This window comes from Balearica regulorum, chromosome 1 (genome assembly GCF_011004875.1).
Source record: "Balearica regulorum gibbericeps isolate bBalReg1 chromosome 1, bBalReg1.pri, whole genome shotgun sequence".
NCBI classification, from domain to species: Eukaryota; Metazoa; Chordata; class Aves; order Gruiformes; family Gruidae; genus Balearica; species Balearica regulorum.
In genome coordinates, this window is record NC_046184.1 from 119866455 (window position 1) to 119888180 (window position 21726).

General features: G+C 40.5%; 1 protein-coding gene across 2 annotated transcripts in view; it reads right to left on the reverse strand.

Moving 5' to 3' along the window:
* DSCAM (DS cell adhesion molecule) overlaps window positions 1-15659 on the reverse strand; it is a 471940-nt gene extending 456281 nt beyond the window's left edge. The window contains exon 1 of one of the 2 annotated variants that reach the window (XM_075772425.1): window positions 15369-15659. In XM_075772425.1, coding sequence (XP_075628540.1) covers window positions 15369-15411 — 43 coding nt within the window. In that variant the 5' untranslated portion in view covers window positions 15412-15659. The remainder of the gene's footprint in view (window positions 1-15368) is intronic. The other variant, XM_075772430.1, reaches the window with a different exon arrangement.
* Window positions 15660-21726: the final 6067 nt, after the last annotated feature.

Below are 21726 nucleotides of genomic sequence, written 5' to 3' on the forward strand. Positions count from 1 at the left end.
GGCTTCAAGTCGCACGAGAGGGAAGGGGATGCCCCAGCTTGTGGACCTGTTCTTTCTCTTCTCCCCGCTACCAGGTGTAACCGTGTGCAGCCCTGACCACCCTACCACAACTCCAGCAACTATGAAGAACTACCTGATCTGAAGTGACCGAGCTGATACTAACTTTAAATCAGCACACTCAACTGTAATTGAACAAACCAGCCAACCCCAAATACATTGAGAAAGTGTAAAGGTCAGGGAGAGAAGTGGAGAGAGTGAGGGAGAAAGGTTTACATCCATTAAAACTAGTCAAGGAAGCGTGACTGTTTCCCAGAAAGGACAATACATGCATCAGGCAGAACACTGCAAATGGTCTAACAAATTTGCTGTACTAAGGGTTGTTTCAGCATATGCCTGCAACAAAAAATATGGAAACTTTCAATGCCAAGTTTAAAAAGAAAGAGAAAGTTCATCAAGTTTCTGTGCAAGACTTAGGAGACTTTAACTGAGGTCAGAACTACACGTTTTCCTGTGCGCGTCCCCGACAAAGACTGATCTTCTTCAGAATCCCTCTTTATGTTTGTAGCTACATGAAGGTGGGAAGCCAGACTAACTACAGTCCACATACATTTGAAGCAGAGCTCAATATATTTAGGAAGAGGCTATGTACCTAAAATAGCAGGAACTCATCTGGTGGACCTGGAAGTGTTATTCTATCTACTGTTACCAGTTTTTATATGAAGGCATCAAGGGAAAACATGACTTCAGCAGGTCATGCCAGTAGCAAAGAAGGGTGTTGTATTTTTGTATACAATAGGTTTGGAGAGGTTGCCCCCTCCTTCTTAGCTTAGATTTGTTTCTCCAATGCAAATCAGTACTGACCTCTGCTGCTAGATTATCAGCATGTGTCCTTACTAGGGAAAGAGCAAGGAGTACGCAATAACACAAAGATGGCATTTTCAAAAGGGTATTCATGCTGCAGAACATGAATTCCTCTACATCTAGAAGTTCGAAGTTCTAAGGATATTTATATTCATCCAAAAGAGCACTTGCCAGGTGGGCATAGAAAGTGTCCCCATCACGCAGACAGGAAAGTGAGTTACAGACTTAAAAGGGAGTAGTTTGGAGTACCTCATCTTCCACAGCCATTTTGCTAGTTTCCTACCTGAATATCCTTCCCCTACTCCAAGATCACCTTTACAAAGCTGACCTCTGTCTGCTGTAGAAGACCACACAGCAGACATTTGCCATAAAGAAAAAGAACAGGCGTACAATTAGTTCACATGGAATAGCTAATGCGCTTCCCACACACATTTTAGCTTATTTTGCAGTAACGTCCTCAGGCCACAAGCTTAAGTAGCTTACCCAAGGCTAGGCAGGGTCTGAGGACCCAACCACATGGGGATACTCAGGAAATGAATCTGAAATTAAACTTTAAAAAAGAATGAGCTAAGCAGCATCCTAAGCTAGCACTTTCATTTAGAATTAGAGCCTTAATTCAGCTTAGCCTAATTCTTTCAGTTCTAAAATGGGGATCTTGACACAAGCCTACTTCCAGATCTATTTATCTGAATCGGTTGAAGGCATTACTGCCTCCAGCTAGTCATCACTGCTTTCCAGATGGAGGTTTCTACCCCACACAACTATGACAGCAGAGTGATTCATGTGAACAGTCCTGCTTACAGACAAGTATATCAGCTGCAATTTAAAACAGGAGGCTTGCATTCATCTGGCCTCTTACTGAAAGGGATCCGGGATCACTCACTTAAACCACTACTCTTGGGATAACCTGCAGAGGCAACAACCCCTCCCAGCCACGTAGCAGTAGATAGCCATACCTTATAACTTCTTAAATCTGCACAGATGTTTACAGAACAAAAATCGAGCCGTAATCTAGTTGGAAGGAGTAAGCAAGTGGTACAACTCTCTGGGATACTCACTCAACTAACCAAGACAAAAGCGTGCATTGGTGAGCCAAGGGTGAGAGCGAGACTCACAGGGCAGGGTTCCTGGCAAAGGACTGAGCTGAATTCATTGGCAAGGCATAGATTTTCTTAAACTGTAAGCTTAATGAGATCTCAATATTCAATCATTGCTACACAACTGCACTTTAAACACCAACAGTGTGAGGGTGCTTTTGGCCTCTATACCCTTAATTATGGAGACTCATTTACCCCATGTTGTTTTATAGCTGGTAATAGATTGTAACAGTCACCTCACAGGTAAAATTGTTTCCTGAACAGTCTGAAAAAAGTTAAATAAGATCTTATAGGAGCTCTATGAATCTCTGACATCTTTTAAGGTAAACAAAGGGAAGGAGAGGGAAGAAAAAACATCCTTTACATCCTTATTCCCTTGCTTTGCCTTCCCACACCTGGGGTATAGCAAAGCAAAATCCCCCTAGACAGGTCTTGGCAACCCTGCGTTCAATCTGTTTCACACTTCCCCCGAGATAAACTCAGGAGAGAGAGAGAGGGAGAGGGAGGTAGGTTGCTCCATGCTGTTTTGGGGGGGTTTTTTGCACTGTAGAATGGAAACAAACCAAAGGATTTAAATTTAGCATCCTCTCTGAACTCAGGCCACTCATTACTATCAAATAGTCCCTGACAGAGGAAGCCATTGTTGTTCAGAGATAGCATCCTACCTACACAAAAAATGAGAAGTCAGTTAACACATCTAGCTGTGTAACACCTATTTATATTTAATATTCAAAGCTAAAGTACCTCCTCTTCAAGAGTTGTTGTTGTTTTTCTCCAATAAAGCAACACTGCAGCTAAACGTTAATCTCTTAGTGGCACCAAGGCTATAAATTCAGTGTGTTCTCTGTTCTACATCCTTGCTAGAGATTATCTCCTACAAATGACACACAAAAATAAACCTGGATGAAAAGGAAGGGGAAAGCAGGTAGCAGGAGGAAAAAAACCTTCTCTCTCCCTCACACACACACAGAGAAAACAATTTGTTCTGTGAAGAAGCGAGTCTTCTGGACCAAAATATATTTCAGCTTTGAAAAGGGGAAAATACAACTCAGAATGGAAACAGACAGAGGATTTATCTGTACCATAGTTTTTTGCCTTGGTAATTTGTGAATGAGACATGAGGTATGCATATGTTAACAGGAAAAAAAGCTTGGACCCTTTTCTCCCCACCTCTTTTTTTTAATCCCTAAGAACATTTGGATCGTCTAGAAAGAACCTATATATTTCTGGTTCTGTATAGTACAGTAGGAAAACAAAAAGCCCTTTCTTCCTTTTCCCAAAGTCAAAAGGAACTGTAGTGTTTTTCATACAGAAAATCCATTAGGTATGGGAAAAGGCAGGAGCCTCGTATCAAGCTGCAAACAGGAACGCTTAAGCACAAGGCATTCAGGCGATGGAAATGCATTCAGAGCGTTTAGCACATAGGATTAATCGAATTATAATTTAATCATCTGATCAAACACTAATTAGCATAATCACTTGAGGGGAAAAGCTGCTAGAGGAACAGACGAAGAAACACCTTGGGCACCCAGCACATTTTAATGACGCAAGATCATACACAGATATTATTTTTTTTCCATAATAAAATGCAACAGAGATTGAGGCTTGTAGTGCTGAAGAAGCAGTTTAAGTATTCCAGTCCTAGATCACATGCAATTCTCCAGCATGGAAGATGTTGAAACTGGGTGTGTAAACTATACTTTATTCAGATTTAAGGGAGAGCTGTAAAACCACAGGAACACTACACTCCCCTGGTTTGCCATATGAAGACTTGAGCATGAGCACACATTTTAGCCCACAGTGTTTCCATTATAATCATCCCTTACCGTTTCCCCTGGAGTCTCCCACATGAATGTTTAACTATAGATCCTTTAGATGACCTTCAGGGATACAGCAAAGTATTAGTGTCCTTTTACAAACTGCATTTGAAGTAATTAGTCTCAATCAGCTGGGTTTTTTTGGCTCAGGGCAGGGGAGAATGGGAAATCAAGAGATATTAAGGGACCTTTTCTGTGTATATTGTCTAGCTTCCTTGGTAAAATCATGCCATTTTTGAAAAGCAAAAATCTGGAGAGATGGGAAACATCACCCCTGATGTTTACCCATACAATCAAATGACACTTGTGTCTGGAGAGTGGGCAGGAAGAGATGCGAAGGCAGAAGGAAGCCTGGAAGATTGTATGGGAAGGAGGAAGGGGGGGAAGTAGGATGTCGAAGAGGAGGATCTTAGGAGGAGGTGTCTTTTGTTTGAATTTACACAAAAGATAACGTAATTGAATTATTCTTAATAAGTGCTTAGCTTTTCAAACAGATAATTCTTCTGGACATTAAAAATATTTAAATGTAATGAACTGCAACATTTATAGATAAGATTGAACTTGGAAAAAGTTTCCTAGAATATTATATAAGGGAGCAAAATGATGAGCTGCTTACCTACATTTTAAAGACACCAGATCACACGAGCTCAACTGTGGGCTAATTTAAATTTATCATATCCCTCTTACAGAGCTATTACTAATAATCTTTTTGGCTTCTCAGAATGACTGTACGTTAATAAAATAAGGTAACCAGTTACAGCAAAGGGCCAGTTTACCCCAGGATTTCTCCATATTGGACACCCTGCTATGTGCAATCAGCATGCGCAGTCTGGAAATTCTTACGAGCGTAGCATGCAACTCTCTACTGCAGGTGATGATAATTCCAGAAAACATCCCAGCAACAAAGAGCTGTATATCACTTCAAAGCATTGTCACACTTTTAATAAGAAAAGTGACTGATAGATGAACCAATAAAAGGCAACGAATTAGTTTCTCGCTGACATGAGGGTAGAATCACCATACTGCATGCATTCCTGGCTCAAAGAGAGAGATCATATATCAGCATACATGGAGTCCACTTAATTAAAAAGTAAAAGTAATTTTATGAAAAAGTTAAAAGTTATGGTTTTTAAAATATCTTGAGCTGGTTTACTCTTTAACTTTAAATTTCTGCTTGTTTCTTTCCAAGCAAAAACTTAAAAGCAAAGCCAGGAGATTTTGCATCACCTCACAAAGACTGCAATATGGCAAAGTGAGAGGGGAGCAACGTAGAGCAGGTAACACTACTCGAGACTGCACCATGATGAGAGATAGGCTGGAACACAAGACAACGACCACCATCCCCCCAACGTGTCCTAAAATCTCTCTTCTCCTTCTGCCCTCTGAGAGGGCAGCAGACATGAGCTAAATGGCAGCATCTCCTGCTGCTATCAGAAGTACAGCTCCCGTATCTTCCACTTTCTAACCTCGTAAGAGTACCAGCACTGTGCCATGTCATAATGCCTTCATATTCCACTTGCTAGGTATTTAATACATGCTACTTATTTAAAATAAAATTCTCTGAGCACAATGCCAAATGCACATGCCTTAGGAAATGCCACAGCTAAGGTGCTCAACGAGCCTTAATCCCCTATTCCAATTACTCCAATGTACACCCACACCAGGGACTGAAAATAGCAGAGGTGATGTGGGGAAGAAGAGTAACTGCATTCTATAGTGGGCAAACAAGGCTGTTATCTTTGAACGTGGCCAAGACAGAAACACAATGTACTGATCCAAAAAGTTCTCAAAACTTCTTTAAATTAAGTAGCAGTTGGACTACTATTATTTAGCTGTGGAAAATGTTTTAAAGAACTCATTAGCTCCTTTTATAATTACTAAAAGTCAGCATTCTTCTATATAAATGCATTTTGAGATGTGGTAGGAATACTGTAATTGCTTTTATCCACTAGGGACTAACATTTGAACATAATAAATATGCACTGAACTGCTACAGCTACAGTGTCTTCAGACAGGCATTTCTTTTCCTCTGCATTGCCTTCATGTGTGCCACCAGTTAAAACATTCAAAAAGGCCTCTAGCTCTGTCACTAGTGAAGCAAATGCAGCTTGAGCGCATGTAGCGCTTTAACAGGGCAGTCACATCTCTCTGAAGTTGCACTGCTCCTTCTCAAGCATGAACGCACTAGCTAAAGGCAAAAGACAGTGAAGAAAGGAAGGAGTTTGGACAGGATTTTTACTCTAGAGCAGGATAGAAAAGCTAAAATCCAAATCTTCCATTCTTCCCCAGAAAAAAAAATTTAAAAAAATAAAAAAATAAATATGCACATTGCCTAATCCAGGCTGTGTTCCCACCATATCTGTACAGTCTTCCTCAGGACTTGCTAAGCAAGCAGCTCTCCACTTTTTGTTGTAGAGACAGAGAGCGGCACTCCAGTGGGGCAGCAACCCGGTGTGCTGGAGACGTCCTCCTCCACCCAGCAGCGCTCTCTGAGCAGGCCCCCATTGCACCAAAACTGCTAGTGCTAGCTCCCAACAGCTGAACCGCAAATTACAACTGCCAGTGCTTCTCTGAAAGCCTGACAGCTCAGCCTCTTTTTCTGAGGATTAATTATCTCCCTCCTGCCCAATAAAGGAGGTCAGCTCCTTCCTTCTTCACTCAAACAAGGGACATGTGCATCCTACCCTACAGCCGCACTGACATTCACAGGACTGCTTTCTGTCCTTGATCCCCCGCGCTCCCCCAAATCCATTTGTTGCCTCAGGGGAAAAAGCTTTTAGGGACAGAAGAAATACTTTTGCTACCAAAATAAATATAAATAACTGTAAGGATAAGATGGAGAGAGGAAGGGTTGTAGGCCTCAGATTAAGTCTGTCACAGATGAAATAGCATGACCAGACATCAATGAAGGAAAAAGCTGAATTCAGGCAGGTGAGGACAAGGGCAGTTGGGAGTTTGAGCTCTCCCCTCACTAGGCACAGCAGTGTCCATGCAGACCCCAGCTTCCTCCATGGCACAGACCAGCAGCCAAGATGGCGTCACTAGGACCAGCACTGGGGAGTCCCAAAGCCACATGCTGTTTTGTTCCCCATCCACAGCTCCCACTCACAAGGCAACAGGCTCAACCTTCCCTTCTGCACTGAAAACCATGAAGCCCAGAGACTTCAGAGCCTCCCACCATAAGCTGTCGAGGTCAGACTTGGCCTTCAGAGACTGCCCTCCTGCTGTCTCACAGGGCTTCATGTTCTTTGAGTGCCCTTCCTCTTCTTATCATGCCTTGCAATGCTGTCTAGATACATAGTTTCAAACTCACCTTTTTTCCTCCCTTTTACCCTCCCCACTAAAATTACTGTTCCCTCCTCCTCCTCTCTTAAGCATCCATTTTGTAGTTTTTAAAATACATGTCAACAAAAAGCTCCAGCCACAGTTGACACAAACAACATGGCAAGCATCACCCATCACTCAAGTCCCATAGCAAGATGAACCTTACTCTCTGTGCTTCTCCCTTTTTCCCTTGCAAAGATAAAGTCTAGAACTCCTGCACAACAGGGCTGGGGAAAAGGCTGTCATTGTAGAAGATAAACCTTCAAGTCACACAACAAAACCAGGAAGAAAGGTACAAAGGAAAGCTTCCTAAATATATACAGCTAAAAGCATGAACTAGCATAATGCAAATCATTACTCCGGACATTTGGGAATCACTTTACTATGCCAAAAAACCCTCTACATTAAATGTCTACAGACATATCTAGAGAACTTGTACTTCAGTGACAGTCTCCTTCATATCATGACATAGCAAATGCCTTGCTTTATGCTTTACAACTGCAATTGCAACCCAAACTATGGTTGACACATCTAGAAATAATACATGAAATGGCTTTTGAAGTGCCCCACAGAATAGCCACCCAATGAGGTTAAGAGAGTCAGCTGGAGAATGTGCAGTGCATGCAGGACCTTCTGGATGACGAACCACAGGAGACCTTTTCTGTTGAAACTGAAGTCCACCTAAAGCCTGGTTTGCTTGAATAACACCTTTTCCACCAAGATCCCACTCAAGGGGCATCAGAATCTGCTTTTCATAACAAAAAGGACTTTGTCAAGGAATTCCTCCGTCCCTAGCTCAAGCCAGAACTGGTCTAACAGCATGTCACATGCTCACCTTTTAGTTTTCAAGAGACTGACTTTATCCATTCACAATATTTTCCTAAGTTAGGGCCAAAATTCCAGATAACAATATTCATGTAGAAAACCCCCAAGACTCCAGAAGGTGATACTGTTAAAGAAAGGAAAAAAATTAAAAAAAAAAAAAAAAAAAGAAAACAACACACCACAATGATTTCTGATAGAAAAGTCAATCATGCAAGAGAATTTAGCAAAAGCCAGAGCTTACAGTTTTATGTATCACCTTGCCCCAGCCTAGAAAAAGCAACCAACTAGCATTTTGGTGCACTCAAATCCTACCATGCAATTTGTGCAGTCCGGTACGCACTGTAACAACAACATATGGGTTCCTCCATATCCCTCCATACCCTGGCTAGCTTTCTCTGTCAGCTTAAACAAGATCCACATGTCAAAGACTTACATTTGGTATCTGAACTCCATACTAACTACTAAACCTCTGGGAAACTCTACTGAACAACACATTCTTATGCTTCTGAAAAGCAGAACTGAAAACACACAAAGGGTTTTAAACCCTTTCTTCCAAGACAACTTCCATCAAGCCTCTGAATTCTGTGGCACCTATAAACTGGGGCCATGGAGGGCTGCTACTCTAAAAAGCTGAGAGACAAACACCCTTAGCATGCAGGCTTAGCATAAGCACGCATTTGCAAAACCACATGGGAGGATTTCACGCCAACAGATATTTATATAGACAGAGCAGCCCTACAGTCTTATCTATAGAATCACTGTGAGTAGATTATGTAGATAGGCAACTATTCCCAGCTACAGTGCAACACAATTGTATTCCAGGTGTATTGAAAGATCTGTCCTTTCAAGAATGATCTTTCTGATATTCTTAAAACACTGAAAGGCTCCCCAAAATTTACTCAAAAAATTACTTTAGATGACAGAAAGTTACTAAGAATAATTTTTAGCCTAGTACAAACATAAATCTTAAGCCATAAATTTTCTGTATGGGATTACTGTGTAATTAATTGGAAGAAAATAGCATCAGTATACTTGGACAGCAAAGCAAGTGCCAGATTTTCCATACACAGTACCTTTTAAGCAATGACAAGCTATATAGATTTACATACATATGTGTGTGTATAAATATATATATTTAAAAAAAAAAAACAGAAGCAACTATATCCCTGACATACTAGATTAAGAGCGACATGACCAGGACGGTTGGTTTTCAGCTCACGTGGTGGCATGCATGTAGAGGCTTTGAACGTTAACCAAGCAAAAAATTTCTCAAGTGGTCCTTGTATGTGCCTTTATATCTGCCACATGAACACATAGCTGGGTGCTATCTTCAGATGTGCTCTCAGACTGCCCCATGGCCTGTGCTCCTGCACTCGTACAGGGTTTGTCCTTCTGGAAGCTTCGGCAGAGGCACATCAGTGATTCAGCTCGGGTCGCCGGGCTGCTCTTTCCCTCAATTACTAGGAAGCTCCAGGGAGGCTGGTGTTTAGTATGGAGGTGACTCTCTTTCTCAAAGCCTTTGCATTTAAAAATGGCTTTCTATAAATAGGATTGCTGGCTCACTCTTAAATCTTACTCTCTCCCTTCTAAGTAAAAATAGCTTAAATAGGGATGCTGGGAAGACTTGTTAATCTCTGCCATCCTATCTGCCATACATTTGCCTTCTTTTCTTCAGTATGTACCATAACATTTGTTGCCCACTCCACCATGAAAGGTATATATTGATGTACCCTACTTTCTCCTTTTCTGATGAGTAATCCAATGCTCTAATGGAAAAAAAAAAAAATACTTCAGAGGTAATAAGAACTTTTTTGTGAATGGCAGTATAAGAAGAAAAGCAATGGCAAGAAAAGCCCACAGTGCTAACAAGTAACCTGAGGAATCTGTGGCTTGTTTTGAAAGAGTTTCTCTTCAGTGCTGTAAAATATTGTGCTGTAAAAGGCTCTTGTGAAATACCTCTGATTTAATGGTATTTTATTTTTGAAAATATGAATTGTTTGATGAAGTGCTTTTAAGAGACAAGGAGGTGAACACTGAGAAGATAGGGTTTCTTTTGAAGAATAAGATAATTTGAAATCTTAATTTCATTGATTTCATAACGGGTTAAAGGAAAAGGAAGTGCTGATTAAACAGGATTGTGAAATATCTCAAACTATATTATGAAACAAGTAATTTAACTGCATATACCTACATATTCACCTTGAAATAATTAAGTATTCTGATCTACAGACCTATATTGTTTAAATGGATTTTTTAGTACTTTCAGAGTTTCAATGACTCAAAAGAAATAACATTTAAAAAAAAAAAATCAGATAATTATACCTTAGAATAATTAAGTTGAATATAATGTTTTTCTGCCTTCATCAATGTTTAAAATGAAAGCTGGAATTAGCATCTTTCCCACTGGAAATCTGAAAGAGTCCTAGACTGAGAGATTGATAAATGACATGTTCCAATTAAAATCAAAGGCTAAATGAGTGGTATGTTCAAACAGCCTTGATCCTATACACATCTTAACTTGTTAAGTAGAGTAAACTTTAAGGGGAAATAAAAGACCTCCATCTATTTTGCAGTCAGTCCACCACCCCAACACCCCAAAGATGTATAGTTTCATTGCTTTTTGCTTTTTTTGGTCACTTCAATGTTTATTAAAAAGGTAAAGGTGGTTATTTCCCCAGCCCAAACAACTCTTGCACCTGAGAGAGCAGCATATTTAAGTTCAGACACTGATCCAGGCAAAGACGCAAAACGTTGAGGTCCAACTTGAGCCCAGCTGCTCCTGTAACCAGAGCCTTGCACAGCTCATGAGCTAGAGGAACTTCTGGGTGAGCTACTCATCAAACCCCACAAGATTTTCCCAAATAATTCATTTTACTGGTATATTAAATAACAAACATTTACTCAAGAACAAGCAAAATTAAAACCAACTTCTAAACTTTTCTGGATGCAGCAGCACTGAAGAGATGCCACTGAAATGACAGTGCAGAGCTGCAAGCTATATAACAGGTATTGTGGGGTTTTTTTTTCCTACTGTTTGTGGAAATCACTTTAAACCATTACCAAAAATACCTTTATTGTCACACAAGTCTGTTACTCAGTGCTATGGAAAGAAGATGCAGTGTCCACCAATTAAAAAGTTTAGTGACCATGGATAGAAAAACGCAGGCAGAAATGCCTGCTCCGGGCACCGTCTGTTCCCAGGGCTTTCAGAAGCGTGGCCCGACTCGTGTGGTTTGCTGCCCACTAGTGTCGTGTGGCACCGGCTCTCCGCCGCCGCGCAGGCAGTGCGCACGCTGCCCACTCCGGAGTGAGAAACCCACAGCCGGGGAGCCCCAAAGCCCGCGGGTTGGTACGCTCTGAGCGGAGGAGAAACACTTCTTTTGAAATGGAAATGGAGATTTTCAGTGTACTCTGACTGTCTGGCTATAACAATTTTTCTCTATTTGGCATTTGGTGATTAATTAATAGCTATTTGTAGCTTGAGTAACACCAGATTAAAAACACCATCAGCTGTATGGTGCCATCCACAAACGTACACCAAGCTAAATGCTTTCTGCACATGCATTAAACTTTCTAAGGTAATGATTTCGTTACCTAATTCCAGATAAGCTATGCATGCATTACAACATGTTTCTACAAAGACAGCCGTTTGCTCTTTTCCTAAAATGTTTCATCCCCAACACTGAGAGTCACCATTTTCTTTGGAGAGCGTCATTAATACCACCGTCACTTTCACTACTCATTCTCCAGCGTAACGCCTGCTCCGAGTTCAGTGTTATCCTTCTCAGTTTTCTAACATGCTGCTAAAATCCATATTGATACATATAGGTCAGGGAAAGGATTCAAACAGGAAATCATTTTAATGGAAATTTATTTACAGTGTCATCTGTACTGTACTGGGTGCCTCCTGATGCTCCATTGATTTCAGCAGAACATCTATGGACAACAGGCATATAAGCAATGCAGACAGAGAGAAGCCTGCAAATGGGTTCAGCATACCTACGCCAGGGATTCAACGATACCGAAAGGTACTCTTTGCTGTAAAAGGCATCCTAATTCTGAACTAACTTTATCAAAGTAATTACAATAAAGAGTCAGGATTCTGAATGAGGCCATTCTCCCCTCACAGCCTCCACTACCTTCTCCCTCCTCCTCTCTCTGTAATTAGTGAAGTGCCTTCTTACTAATTACGACCAGGCTACAGCAGTCTTTTGCTGTTAATCTTACATGCTTGCTTCTGGAATACTTGGGTATAGTAACATGGAAAGTAGTACAGATATAGTAACCCTGAAGGTAACTAAAAGTATTGCTCAGGATTGTAACTGCATGACTCAGGCTTTCAAAGTGGTGAATTTAGCTGCATAGCTCCCACCGATGTCTACACCATCCCACACACTTAGTAAGGCTGTAATGCATTTATGGTTAATAGTTACCTGTATTTTTATGAAACTCACAGCAAGGAGAGTTTAAAGCCTTTACAAAATCCAAAAACTTCAACCAGGTATTTGGGAAGGTTTTGTTTCAGGCTTCAGAAATACTAATTGGACACAACAGCATGTCAGTATTTTATTGTCCCCAGAAGGAAGCTATTTCACAAACATAAAGCCTACCCAGTGACACCGCTCATATCTGATTTGACAAAATGTACTTGTGGTGAGTGACTGTAGGGAAATATGGGGACCAACCTTGCTATTGTTATTCAGATCGTTTCCATTATCTTCAGCAGAAATGTAGCCCAAGATGACAACTACAGGGTTAAACCCAAAATGTGTAGGTTTATTTTTTTAAGCTATTTCTCCCCTCAGAAAGGAAAACAAAAAAACCCCACACCCAAACCCCCCAACAACAACAAAACCAACATAAACCTGAACACTCTTACACATTTCAAAGTTAAAATTAGAATGAAATTGAAAACCACTCATACATGTGCTCATGTTTTAAGTAAATGCAGTATGGTTCCATAAGCGGTTCAGAAAAGGCAATGGCAGAAGCCAAGCAACCTTTAGCAGCGTGACCCCCACCCCCCAGATATAGTGATGAAAGAATACTGCCTCTCACACAATGGAGTTCAGATATAGTTATAGATAGAATAATGAAAATAAATGTGTACGTGACATATCTATTTATATATGCAGTCATTTCCTTCAAAGAGATAGATATCTGATACAACACTGCATTAAAATCTGAAGCCCTTTAAAAATATTGTTCTCCGACTCCTGACTCTGATATGATAGTCCAAATCATCATTAGTAACAAACAAAAGCAAGTTGTTCAGTCTTAACATGAAGGTACGTGCCATTTTAAAAAATTTCCTTTAGAAAGATCCTATATACATATGCATTTTGCCATCAAGTATGATATCAAAAGCACACACACTTCTTAAGTTGCAAAGAATCACTGAACCATCCATTACTATTTCTACAATGCTTTCATTTTAAACTCTTATTACACAAAAACATTTCATTTTAGTAATCTAGAGTCACAAATGTACAAATGTTGCTGCATGGCAGTATAGAATCTATGCAGATGCATTTATCATTTACGTTTTATACTATTGAAAGTAGAAAAATCTTTGGGATACAAATGCATGTTTGACTGTGATCCAAAAACACATGGATACTGAAAGTGAAATTGCTACTGACTTCATAGATCAAGGAATAAATGAAAGTGATTTTCAGAGTATTTCAACCTCATAAAGCAAAAATTATTCTGTTCTTCAAAAACCTCTGGAAGGGGGACCAACGAACTCAGAACATAAAATTCATAGCATCAGTAGAGCAGACATATCTTTTTAAAAAAGAAGAGGCATATATTTTTAAGATTTCTGGATAGAAATAGGGTTCTTCCCTACGCAAATCTAGTTTTAAATGAATAGCGCTGGTAAGAGCATATACATTCAGGCTGATTCTGTCTGTCTTATTAACAGTGTATCTCTCCCTCCAAGGTATCTGGCTGAAGAGGATAGGGAGAAAGGCACAGCACTGCCTGTCAAAAATACATAAATAAATAAATAAATAAATAAATAAATAAATAAATCCTTAATGTTAGAACTTGTTTTAGTTGTCTTACTGCTGGAAGAAATGCAAAATTTTAAAGTTTACAGTTTGGTTTTTTTTGATAATTTTGCATTCTGTGACAGTGAGAAGATGAAAATGATTTAAAATAGCCTTAAATACACACTTAAGATTCCTGTCCTAATTCATGATCTATCCAGCTATTCGCACTGGACTGGCCATGCCTGTCAATGTATTTTCTCATCCAGCATATACTTAAGTAGATGTGAAGGCACCCTCACCCAGCATTCATCCCTCACCCTCTGCTAGAGGTTCAATTATTTGTATCTTCCAGGAAAATCTTACACTTTGCCCTGTGCTCCTCTCACATTCATCCAATACAAGAACATTTTCCTACTCTACCTGCTTTGCCTATTTTGAGAATTGCGTGTTTAATCTTTCTGACTTAACTGTCAGGATGTAATGCATTACAGGCGATGCTACATTCTCAAACCTGAGAAGGAGGCAGCAATGAAATAGAATAGCTAGAATCCTAGACTACAGCATAATTTGTTTTCTGTCCTTAAAACTGCAATGCTAATATGCATTTTAATAAAAGTTATGCAATTCAATCCTATTTTCATGTATGACATGGGGTTTAATCACATATATCTAAATGATCCAAAATAGTCCCATCCGCTATTAAAAAAATCCAGGAACTATGATAAATGTTTGTCAGTCAAAGAGTTGGCAGAAAGAAGAGATGGGGGGAAAAAAAAAACCACAAAAACAGGTTTAGCTTTTTTCTACCTCCAGTCTAATTTCCCCTTCCTAACTTTATAATTGACTGAAAGAGTCCTCAACATTTTCAGATGATGTAATGCTCATCCGTGCATATTTTTACATAAACGAGTGAGAGGGGGGAAAAAAAATACAGAGCAGGTACCTCTTTGGTGAAGTGATGAAAGGGAAAGAATTTTTAAAATATTACTTCTTAAATATACATATATATAAAAGAATTGCTAGGTGAGAGCACAGGGCAATATAAAAAAAAAAAAAAAACAAACATAAAAGAAAGCAATATCTCAACGCAAACGCTTAGGATGAAAGCCCTTCAAATTATCCCCGTGCACTCAGACGGATTTACACGGCACTTTGCAAAATTCTGTACTTTTCCAGCTAAGAAAGAAAGAAAAAACACCTCTATCCCTGTCTCTCCAAGCACCGTCTTGTTCTGGATGAGGCAGACATACAGTAACGTGGCTAGGTTATGGGCTGTCACTTTGCTAGGTAAGCTAGTTTAAATGATTACAGAGCAATTTCGCCCGTCTCCTCACGGCTGCTAACAGCCAGCGCGACGCTTTAAACACAAAAGGCACAACCGCGACCCGCTCCCCTGCCCGAGGAGGCGAAAGGGAAGGAGCCCCGAGGTGGGGGCCGGCAGCGCTCACCATGCGAGATGCTGTGGAGCAAGGCGACGGCCAACATCCACATGCCCCCGCCGCTCCCCCGCTCCCCGCTCCGGGCTCGCCCTCGCCCGCCGCGCCCACGGCCGGGCCGGAGCTGCCAGGCAGCGCGCACCGGGTCCGGCCGCCGCCTCCCTCGGCTGGTGGCTGCTCGGAGCCTGCGGGGCCGCTCGTCCGCCCAGCGAGCGCTCAGCCCCGCCTGCAGCCCCGCGGCTCCGCCGACACTCGCCGCCCGGCTCTCGGGCGGGGGAAGAGGCAGCCGGCGGCGGGGGCGGGAGGCGGGTGCGCGGCGCCCAGGTGTGTCCTTGGCTCAGGGAGGCGCCCGCAGGTTGGCGGAGGCAGGGCCACAGGTGACAGAATCCTCCGGCGCAAGCACAGGAGCATCCCTGGCAGCGGCCAGCCCCGAGCCGCGGCCAGCCGGCTCCTCACACACCTCCCTTCGGCCCGGCGGCAGGCAGGCGGGCGGGCGGGCACATCTTCCCTCTCCTGCAGCTCTAATCACACTGATCCCGCCGCTAACCTCCCCTGCCTCCCAGCGCGGCGGAGGGCAGCGTTAACCCCAGCGCCAGCCCCGCTCGCTCCCAGCCCTCTGCAGTCTTAAAGCACCACAAAGTCTCCACAGTGGGAGAGAAAGCAAGACCAATAGAAGAAGGCAGCAGAATATCCTGCCTCTCAATAGTTGGCTGAACTGCGTCCGTTTGGCATCAGCTGAGTTGTATATGACTAATGTGTTGACAAGTCGTGTGGGGGGACTGGAGGAGGGGGCCCTTCTGGAAGGTCACAGCCTAGACAGGCGAGCGTGTCAAATAATTGACTAGGAAACTGAAAGAAGAAAAAAAAATATATATATCTACATTTCCCAGTGCTTACACAGCTCAAGTTACTGTTTGGCGTTTCATGTGGGTTTTTTTTCTGTGGTAACAAAATTTTTCCCCTGTAGTGAAAGAGTAAATTACAGTCTCTCTAACTAAAAGCAATTTCTGCATCTATTCTTTCTTCACATCTGCTATGTGAAGGTTGGTCTAAAAAGGAAAAAGAAAAAAATTGAAAAAATATTAAATGAAGACAGCTTAAAAAAAAATCAATATTGTGAAATACAGAACAGCATTAGGGCAACTCTGAATTTAAGCTATAAGATGAAAAGCAAACACAACCAAGCAATAAGGAATCTCAACCTGCTGAATCCCCAGTGTGTTACCAAACAGGATAGCTTCACATTTGGGGATCTTCCCAGGACAATACTTTTTTTAAAAAACTGTTTTATAGAGACAGGCATTGCCATGCTGCCAACACCCAGTCTCGTGCGCTGTAATGAAACCCAAGGAAGGATGTCCCCCAAAAAGACATTGGGATGAACATGTGCAGAAAGCTCAGCAACACAGCTGGACTGGGAAGAATATGTCCAGAGATGTTTCTAAAGAGGTACAGAACAGACCAAAATGCGCTCTCGAAGCATTGTATAAGGCCCTTCATTCTAATTCTTGAGAAAACCAAAGCTGCAACTGTAGCACAGTGAAAGCCATCATGCAAGTGCTTAGTTCCCTGCATCCCATTTTGGCTGGGATATCAGCCAGAAGAGACTGAAGCCCTGAAGTGAAAGTAGGAGAGATGAGACCAATATTGGGCAGGGACTAGCTGCTCATGGTTGCCCTTAAGAAAAAGGGAAGTTGTTCAGTGGAAAATAGCATCCGATGCTGCTAAAGAAAAATTAAAGAGAGAAGTACAAATGTCTCAAGGGAGAAAGAAAAGAAAAAAAAAGAAAGAAGTTTGCTTTTATTGGGAGTGAAGTTCTGTTAAAAATGACAATACTTTAATCTCTTTGTTTAGAAGAGAGCTAGTGACTACCAGAAATTCGTAAGTATTCATTTGAGAGCATTTTGGAAAAGTTCGTGACAGATTTCTTCAGGCAGCTCTTTCAGAATTGCTTTGTTTCCCATTTTGAAGCCCAAAACATGTTTGGGGCTTGAGATACAATGCTATACCACATAGAATAAATGTACCGTCTTCTTACACCTTTCTACCTATTTTACTCATCTACATAACTCTAGTAGCCCTTGACAAATTTCCGTTTCATTTACAGCAGTCTCAAGCAAGTTTTTGTACATTTGAGTTTATTTAAAACAACAGCAGCAGCTGCAGACTGAAAGAGTAAGTTCTTCTGTGGCACCGAAAGGCAAGGGACCAACTTTCAGGGGGTATATAATGATTTTTAGCAACAGCCAGCCAACTAGGCAGCGTAATCATAGTCCTCAGCTAGGTTTAAGGAAGGGAGGGGAAGGCAGGACACAATTTTACATGAAAGCAGGGTTCACTGGTTCTGCTGCTCAAGGAATAACTTGACTGAAAACTAAATCAAACAATCTGTCAAAGTGGAGAAACAAGACTATATGGTAACTTCCACACAGAGTACATGAAATCAGTCAGAATGCTACTTTTCAAGTCTGAAAAATCAAGCATGACCACGCTTCAACTGCAATCAAGGCTAGTTAAGGTCATCAAGCAAGGAGAATCCCCCTTTATGCTTTTTTGTTTATGTTTTTTGTTTAATTCTTCCTAGTATGAACTCAATCATTTTCCAGCAAGATATCTTAATTAGAGTTTGCACATAATTATATCTTCTCTGGAAAAAAAAAAAATCCTATTCAACTATTACTGTAACTGTGATTACAGGTCAAAAATCTTAAAAGAGTTTTAAATTAAGTTCTTAAACTGGGTTTAGATCTTCTACTGGTTGACTGTATCAGGTTGATCATCCTTGCTTTCTGCAGCTACCACACAAACTCTATGAGGAAGATGTCTTGAAGTTAACAGAGATATGGCAACAGTACATATCAGCTGATGGTCACCCTAAATGTATCTCAAACACTTAGCATTTCAGATGACATTATACTGCAGGAAGTACAAGGAGAAGACTTCTGTATCAAGACTTCACTGAAACCCCAGTGCATTTGAGCCATCTGATTCCAATGGAGCATCCAGAACATCAACATACTTTCTGACAGTTCTGGCTACGTGCATTCAAGGTGTCCCTTGAGCCATTAGCATGAAGTACGTACAAAAATACCACTAGCAAGATCAGCCTGTCAACAATCCTCCCAGCCACCGGCTTTCAGTTGAGCACACACAGAGAGGGTTAAATGGCAAGGTCTGCAAACCGATTTTGCAATGCGTGCACATCGTATTCTCATATTAAGTGAGCGGGCACACAAGAAATGACCACAGCAGACCAATATACCCAATAAAATATGGTTGCAAAGTGTCTTTGTGAAAATTAAGTAGGTTACAGCGATCCAACTGGCTGAATATTTCACATTCCCATATTGGAAGATGACATATCTGGTCTGTAACTTCTGTAACCAATCTTGCAGGAAAATTCTTTTTTTCAAAGAAAAAGATAAAATGGCCTGTCTACAATCAGTTAGCATTGATCTGGACTTTAAAAAACAAAGGAAGCTTCCAAGGAGAGACTGGGCTGGGAGCAGCAGGAGTAATTGGTTCTATTCACATCATGGATGGTTTCATAGGCTTTGGGCTTTAGGGAACTCAGTCAAATATCTGCCATTGAAGCATTCAACTGTTCAAACAGAGCCCTTCATTGTCATTCAGGATGCAAAAATCTCATTTGCAATTTCAGCTTTGAAAATGGTTTAAAAAGTACCTGAGGGAAGAAAGAATGGGAGGGAAGCAGAGAGGAAGTGAAGAGAAAGCATGGTGAGAGAGGAAGTTCTCAACAGTCAGAAGACCTGGGGAAAAAAATAATAAAAAATGAACATACGTGAAACCAGAATCTAAATGACTGATCAGCCCAGTTTCTGGAAGAGATTATATCTTGGCTCAATCATCCCTCAGTTTCTAAATCATTCTGTGTCTCCTCATTATTGACCTCTTTCCCTGACTGTAGTCTTCTTGACTATATTCTTTTGGTGTAGTTATTTGAAAGAAAAATATTGGTTATTAGTTTGTAGGCTAGGTAAAGATAACTACTAAAGGCTATCATCTAAGTAAACTGACTTCAGTTGTAAATTTAGTTATGATTTTCATTTTAATAAGATTTAACAATGTTTTCAGTTCTACTGAGAAAGCAGTTGTAGTCCCAGTTAGCTTACAAACAAAACCAAAGCAGAAGCATATCACCATGAGTTAATAACAATAAAGAAACACAGCCTGGAACATTTCAGTAAACAATTGTTTTTTCCTCCTTTTAATGAAAATGTGCAAACAGGTGTCATGCAAAGGGTTTTTGAATATTTGGCTGAAATAAATACCAGTCCAAAATATTCAGATCTCGATCTTCAGAATCAAGTATTTTTCAATCTAATTTCTGATTCAAATTGATTTTAAAGCTGAAGATAACAAGTTTAAACAACTCTTCCCCAAATTTTCAGGTAAATTAAAGCTTTGTGACTGTACGTATAATGAAGGAAGATAAACTCAAAGAGTGATAAAGGGACCAGGGGTTAAGAAGGGAAGAGGAGTAGAAGTGGGAAAGCTTTTCAGTAGTTTCCATCATTCTGGAAACAGGAGAATCAAAAGCCTTGTGAGAACAGGTTTTCCTCACAAGACTTCATGCCCGATTTGATACTGGAAAGATTCAGATAAATGTTGAATGCTTGTCAAAACCAATAGCTAAACCTTCTGATATTCACTGGCTACCAAGCTTAATGCTTATATCTATAAGCTCACAGTCAGCCATTTTTATCAGAGCAAGCTGCAAAAATTAAATATTTTCCATGAGACACTTAAGAATTTAAAAGCAATTTCTAGTTCTATAAGTACCATTATGAAGATATGAGTTGAAATGCTCTGTTTATTACTATGAAGCTGGGAATACTCAAGATGGACAAACAAAATCTCAACATCTGCATGCAATTACTTGTAAAAGCATCTATACTACTGATACCTATCTAATCCACTCCCACAATACAAGGGAATAAGTACAATTTGCTTCCTATACTTCATATGAAGCTATTGACTACTCCAAGCTGATAATGTGCAAGAAAATTCTTATCTGGCAAAAAATGTGCTCTCTCGCATGACCTGTCCTTACAGTATACACACAATTAGCCATTCAGTCTTGATACGCTCATGAATTAAAGCAGCAGCTTTCAAAACAGTGTAGAAAGCTTTTAATACACACCAAACTTGAAAGCATAAAATGGAGGGGTTTTTTTCCCCTGAGGGAAGTTACTCTTTTCTTCTGCAGCTTGTTCCTGGGGTTTCTGTAACACCTAGAAGATACGAATGAGCAAGCTCATTCCCTATCAGGTGGTTCTGTGAGCACAGAATCAGTGGAAAAAAGAATTTCCTCTGGATATTTGGTCAGAAGACTGAAGACCTAAGTGGATTCTCAGATGTCTATTACTTTTTCCAATGCTTTCAAGAACTTAGAGTGGGATTAGTCTCTCACTCCTCTGCCCAGGTGAGTGTTTATACTCTTATACACACACAAATGCAATGACTTAACTATATTCTGCTTACACCCACCTAACAAATTGATTGAAACTGGTCAGCAGGTTCAAAAGTTATGAGAGAGAAGAAGGAGAGGAGCTGATAAATACATTTCTTAGAAAACCATGCTAGTGTAAAGCGTGGAAAAATCCAGTCTGTGGGAAGGATTTTAAAACCCTGTGTATGATTCATGTTTTCTTGAGAGAATACCAGATTTTTCTATTTAAAACAACATCATCAAAACATAGGGCAGTGATATTTTTTTCAATGCTGTAGACTTCTTTTTGCATTGCACCTTGCAAACAAACAGAAAAGGTAAGATTCTTGGTTGTTTAAAGAACTGACATTCAACTGAAGGAAAAATATTCCCTTTCAGAGAAGCCAGGAGAAATATTTTTTTTTTAATTTTCACGTCTTCATACAGACAAGTTTGTTCCTACCATAGAAAAGATTGGGAGGGGGCGTTTAAAATAGCTAAAGATGAAGGCTAGGAACACAGCACACAACATCTCAGACAACTGTCTTGGGTGAAAATCTAGGCACACAGAAGGGCAGAAAGGCTTCTCTTGGTGCTAATTGGTTCTCATAAGAAAAAGTAGCATAACATGACATAGGAGCATTATCGCACTGAAGATATCCATTTAAAAGTCTCCAAATAAAGATGAACTAAACCCTCTTGTGTGTGTCTGATATATGTATAAAGACAAGACAAGACATTAAAGACCACGGCATTAAATGATTTTAATGCCAAGATATGATGGAATGAATTACATCTATTGAAATCATAGGCATAGCTTTCCCACACAGTACATATCATAATGTTGTGGCATGAAAAGGCTGACTCAAGAGTATTTCATTTCTAAAACTGATTTTCCATTATTTGGATTAGGAGTCA